Source organism: Arachis ipaensis, chromosome B01, assembly GCF_000816755.2.
Source record: "Arachis ipaensis cultivar K30076 chromosome B01, Araip1.1, whole genome shotgun sequence".
NCBI classification, from domain to species: domain Eukaryota; kingdom Viridiplantae; phylum Streptophyta; class Magnoliopsida; order Fabales; family Fabaceae; genus Arachis; species Arachis ipaensis.
The window spans coordinates 123,138,322-123,144,683 of NC_029785.2; the positions used below are offsets into that span (position 1 = coordinate 123,138,322).

At 38.6% G+C, this 6,362-nt stretch overlaps 1 protein-coding gene and 1 pseudogene across 1 annotated transcript; both read left to right on the top strand.

Annotated features, from left to right (window-relative positions):
* LOC107619488 lies at positions 2,822-3,215 on the top strand (annotated as a pseudogene).
* Positions 4,971-6,138, top strand: LOC107612475 (protein YLS3-like). Its single transcript, XM_021103135.1, has 2 exons — positions 4,971-5,491; positions 6,042-6,138. The coding sequence occupies exons 1-2, from the start codon at positions 5,160-5,162 to the stop codon at positions 6,061-6,063; spliced, it is 354 nt and encodes a 117-aa protein (XP_020958794.1). The 5' UTR covers positions 4,971-5,159; the 3' UTR covers positions 6,064-6,138.

Sequence of the window (6,362 nt, forward strand, 5' to 3'; positions counted from 1 at the left end):
CTGGATGAGGCCGGATTCGGCGACACCGTGCCCCTAAGGAATTTTACTTTTGAGAATTTCCTCATTTCGACCTTGGTGGAGCGATGGCGTCCAGAGACGCACACGTTTCATCTCCCGTGGGGTGAGGTCACTATCACCCTGTAGGACGTGGCGTACCACCTGGGCCTACGCGCACATGGTAACCCCGTCGGGGGTGTCTCCGTGACTTTGCTAGGTGGTACCATACGGAGACGTGGGCGTTGGTGGAGTAGCTCCTCGGCACCAGGCCTCCCATGGCAGCACAGCAGGCGGCTCAAAGGAAGGAGTCGTTCACGTTGAAGCTTGTTTGGCTACGGAATCATGTCCGCCAGATTCCCTAAACAGACGATCCCGAGACCCTCCGACAGTACGCCAGGTGTTATATCATGTTCGTGGGGCTCGGCTGTGCTGGCCTAGACGTATCAGTCCCTATCTTTGGCGACTCAGCGAGGCATCACAGATATCGTTGGCTGCACTCCGTTATTGATGTCTTGGATCTATCAGAGATTGCCCCAATGGTGTCCACCAGATAGAGGCGTCTACCAGTATCCACTGGCTGCGAGGTGAGAAATGTCTTTTTTGCTTATTTGAGTTAAATTATTTTGTCAAATAATTTGGTATGTTACTTAACCAACCGTATATGCACTCCTTAGTGTTAGGATGGTTGGATTGCCGCAACAGAGCAGGGATTAGCATGAGGCCAGGGTCCTGCGTTGGAGGGTTTCCCTTGACTGGCTACGGTTCGACGAGGTTAGTTGTAATATACACACGTTTTTTATTTTGGATAACTAGATAGATATCGTATTAGTATGCTTGTTATATGGATAATTCGAGAGATTTTGTCTAATAATTGTGTTTGTGTTACACTCTAAACTTTCTTTCTTTAGTTTGCATGGAGAGTCTACGATGAGACTGAATCAAGGGTAATATGACTCTGCAGATGAGACTGCTATCTAACAGACGATGGTCTTGAGACATGGTGGGTACTAGACAGCTGTGTGGTCCACCGAATCTCTGAACATCCCTAATCATCATAGAAAAAAATTTATTCTTACACGACATCTCTACCCGAAATAACATATAAGACAAAACTACTCAAACTCACAATTAAACTTGATCTTACTAGTATCCGAGATTCTGACGAAGGGCGAATGGAGGCTCTATTGACACCTACTATCGGCTTGACGGAACTGCACATGGTACTTTAAGCGATCGGACTCGATCACCCGGTACTCAGCACTCCTACGAATACCGTAGTTCTTCACACCTTGAAGCACCGCCTCTCGACTTCTGAACCTGTGTCTGACCCGAAACTCCACACTGCTGTTTAGGTTGTAATCCACTCCACAGCTGTCAGAGACCGGGTTCCTCTCATCCATGGCGTCCAGATGTAGACTGTGATAGTGACTTGGCACACCCGATAGCGCCGGAATTGGATGAGGTGGAGGCAGCACATGGTGCGGCACAGCCCCCGCAGGTGTGTCCGGCACAAACTCATCCTCATCACTACCATCGGAAGACTCACTGTCCGCACTGTCCACCACATAATCCTCGTCCGACTCCTCCTCACCTCCTCTGCCTCGCGCTCCAAAATCTCGACATGAATGGGAGGTGGTGCGCGAGGTCGGTCGTCCTGCACGTAGGTTTCGCGTACGGACGACCCACTAAAACCGTGACCCACCTCGGCGGACAGCTCCATTACCTGTTCACACATGATCCTCTCATGAATGTTGAACATCAGTCGCACATGCTCGTCTCCGTGAAGTTGGAATAGTCGAAACCGGAAAAATAAATTTTCCATGGGTGCTAGCAACCTATACGCCACCCTTTCGATTTCCCTCCCTTGTGTCCCACCGAGCTTGCTCAATATCAAACTCTTCAAATCCGACAACGTCTCCACACGCTGAGTGCAAAACAATATCGGATCCTGACACTCAAATGTCACCCCGTTGTTGCCATTTTTCATGCGACAATTGGGATAAAGAAGCACAACTATGAATGGATTGTTACTGGCCATTCAGCTATGTTTTTCAGAGAAATAAGAGACAAAAGAAGGATATGAAATGTGTGTGAACAATACCAAGGGTTACACATCTTTTTATGGAACCTACACATTTGTTATATATATATATATATATCTCGTTTACAGTGTAAATGAGATATGTGTATCTCGTTTACACTGTAAACGAGATGTACACGTGTCCGTCTGACTTACCATATCTCGTTTACACTGTAAACGAGATACGTGGAAAATCATATCGTTTACAGTGTAAACGAGATATGGTAAGGGAATTTAATTTGGTAAATATTTGTAAAAATATTTATTTCGGTAAATATTACATCTATTTAATAAAATAAAAAATCTGCTCAAAATAATACTTTATACAAAATTTAAAAAAAAAACTCATGCAAAACGGCCCATAACTTCTCCAAAAATATAAATACTGAATATTATTATTTAAAAATAACGAACAATTATATTTACTTTGTTTGGGAAAAAAGGAGCTCGAGTTGTTGTAAGAAAGCTTTCTCCTTCGAACATTACTTTACAAAGAGAGAATCACGTTCCTCTCCCCTTGATCATTCTTGGAAAAACCCTATCTCCTCTTTAAACTTAGTGCTGCGAATTCTCTTTTGTTCTTATTTATTTTTCTTTTAATTTTTGGGCCTTTTGCAATAATACATCATTGCTTCTGTGTCATTTCCTACAAAATTGTTCGATGCGTAGAAGAAATGGACATAGTTCTACTTGTTGGAAACTTTCTCAACATTGCATTTGCTTAAGCCATTAATTAGAGACATCCAATTTTGGCAATCATGGATAGACGACGTATGACTGCCACCAAGCCTTCAGCCATGTCTTCCCCTTCTATCACTGCCACTGCCACCACTACCATAACCATTGGAAGCTCTGATCCATCATCCTCTTCCTCGCAACAAGAACAGCAGCAACCCGAAGTCCTTTTCCTTCCATTAAGTTGCAAGAAGAAGGTCACATGGAAAGAGGGCACGGAAGACAATGAGTTTATACAGAAGAAGAGCTCCAAGAAGTGCTGTATCTTTCACAAAGAGAAGTCATTTGATGAGGATGATAGTGATGAAGATGACAATCCAGATCACTCCGATAAACATGCCCACGATCACAGTGATGGGGTTGTTGCTCTAAGAGTAATGATGAAGCTGGTCCAAGTAGTTAAGGTTCTGATTGATCACAGCTGTGATAGATAAAACTGAGTCATATTTTTGCATAAATGTAAAGTGTTTCTAGCAGTCAATGAAGCAGGAGTTTTAAAGTTGATTAGTCAATGGAATTGTTGGCCTGTTGCTTGGGTTGAAAGCATAAAATCATGTCATTGAAATGGTAGCAATGCTTTTGTTTAATGTTAATCATTTTTTCTTTGAAACTTTATTTGATCATAGCTACCTTACTGTAGTAGAGAGGGTTTCATGTCTGTTGAACATTAATCTATACACACTAATCTTCACAGCAAGTTATAAGCTCTTCCTTTGTTTTATATGCTTATGTTTTTTATGATTCAAAGATGGTTTTCATTTTCTAATATTATTTTCCATCATCATTTTGTTACTATCATGGTGGAGCTAATGTTTTGGACATTACAACATTTTCAGTTTTCCACACATCTTCCGTGGACCAAATATTTTAAGGTTCTACTCATAGTAAAAACTTGTATTCATAACACATTTGAGTCCTCATTGTAGTACTTTTCCCTATGTAATATATCCACCATCTCCAAGCATTCTCTTAAGTTCTCTTCGCATGTTGTATTCTATTCATATTTTTGGAACAGCAATGATTGTTGAGAATAATCCTTGAATGATTTTACCATCTTATTTCTTTAAGTAAAGTTTGCAACCCATTTTTAGGCAAATGGTATGGTAGAGTCAACAGAAAAATTATACCGCTTGTCTTAATGGTTAGTTTGGTAAGTTATTCTACCCTTGTCCACTATATATATAGGTCTCACGCACTAATAGAATAAGTTTAATTGATACATGTCATCTTTCTTTGAATAAGGTTTTGGATTCAAGTTCTTTAAAACAATAGTTCTCCACTTGGACAGCTAGTCCGCCTATATGGATGATTAAAATTGTTTCATGTAGATTGTAGAGATTAGTTATGGATTAAAAAAATAAAATAAAAATAATTCATAGCTCCCACCAGTGATGGATCAAAAAAATTTGCTAGAGGAGACAAAATATACATAATAGCATAATATGCACATCTAACTTTATCTCTCTCATTCGGATGATAACTTCAAATCTTTGATCGTTGTCTTGGATTTGCCATAAGGCTCTCTACTTCAAATTCTAAATACCTTCTTTTGTTAGAAGAGGCTTAACGCAGTATTGACAGGAAGAACACCCGAACGGGGCAGCACAACAGCAACGTCAGAGGCAGTAACTCTAGAGCAGAGAAAGAAAATTGAGAAAAGGGGAGAAGGGTTATGGATTTGAGGAGTGGGGTCAAAATTAACATTGTAGTGGGACAATTAACCTTTATTACTCATAACTACTTAAAGAGTAAATCTGTCCCTGGCTCCCACACAGTTAAAAATGAATGGTGTTTTGCATACTTTTGTCCTTGTTTAAAAGACTGACTCAGTCTCATGTTGACTGAATCAACCAAGTCCAAATTCTAGAGAGACTTGCTTTTCCACTTTGAAATTTAAGTTTGATTATATACTTTTAATTAATTGATATGATATATATAATTATATATACACACCACTTAAGAATTGAAGCTAGTTAAATATATGTTGAAAGAAAAATCAACAGTAAAAATAGAACCCAAAATACATTTTTTCAAGGCAACATAATTTGCTTAAAACCAAAATGATCCAAGAAAACTACTTCAAAAATATGTTCATCAGTCACAAATTACCATATGCATTTAGTTTTTGTTTGACTTCATAAACCAGTCGTTCCACATCTAAACTCTAAACAGAAACCTGACATTAATCGGTTATTTAAATTGATAGATGCTTCTCTTGTAGAACCACTACTTGTTTGTTTCAACATAATCATCATACTCTATAATCAACAATATATAAATACTCAAAAAGGTTTTGATCCACATACATTATAATTTATATATGCTATTTTATTCCTAACAAACGAAAATGGCCTCAACATCACCAATGCTAGTGTTAATAACACCAATAGTGTTGATGCTGATCCACAATACAGTGAGGGATACAACACAAGAGAAACAGAAATGTGCAGAGCAACTAACTGGTCTTGCAACATGTCTTACATACGTTGGTGGTGATGCAAAATCTCCCACAGCAGATTGCTGCAGTGGACTCATAGAAGCCATAAAAAACAAAAAGAAGTGTGTTTGTCTTATCATCAAAGATAGAGATGATCTTGACCTTGGCTTGAAGGTTAACCTCACACTTGCTCTAGCCATTCCTTCACTTTGCAAAGCTCCAAATAATCTCTCAGTGTCCGAGTATGTTTCGTGTTTTATATATAAAATCATTCATGCATCTTAATTCAGTAGCTAAAGTTTTAGGGAGAGATGTTCCTTGACATGGTATCAGAACCTGCATAATCAAAAAGTTTAGAGTTCAATCTTTGTTATCCACATTCTTCTAATTAAAAGTTTGAATTTCAGCATAAGGTAGGATGGACTTGTGCATTATTCACGCTTTAACCCCCCAAAAAAGACTATTTTGCAAGCAAACATGACGGATATAAAACTATTCATGTGCCTCTACTTAATAGTTTAAGTTTTTGAGGGAGATGGTTTCGTGATATCATGTAGCAGTTCAGTTTTTTAGTGTTCTGTTTTTCTTCAATGACATGCTTTTACAATATGTTGAATTGAAACACAACTGCTTGTTATGGTTATAAGTCCTAAATAGAAATAGTTTATTTAACGTGGCATTAATTATAATCTTACTTTAAGGAGAAAATAAAAATTCAAACAAACTATATTACATTAATCATAGTTTTCAATATTTCATTATGAAACTATTTTTTAATATGTGTTTGAGCAGCACTTCTGCACTTGGATCCTAAATTAGCTGAAGCTCAAGCTTTCAATCAACTTGGCCAGAACTCCAGTGGTGGATCCAATAGTACTAGCCCTTCTCCCTATCCTCCTGGTAATGACCCTTTCAAAATCATACTTTCTTTTTACTTTTGCAATATTGTATTTTCCTCCTCTAAGTTTGGTTTTACTAGGAAGCGCTTTGAGTTCCATTATGTATTTGACAATTGGAGAAACCACAACATCAACTCATACCCTCCCAACAAACAATGGTGCTTCTTACAAGGGAAAGATATTGTTACAAACTTTGGTTGCAGAACTTCTAGTT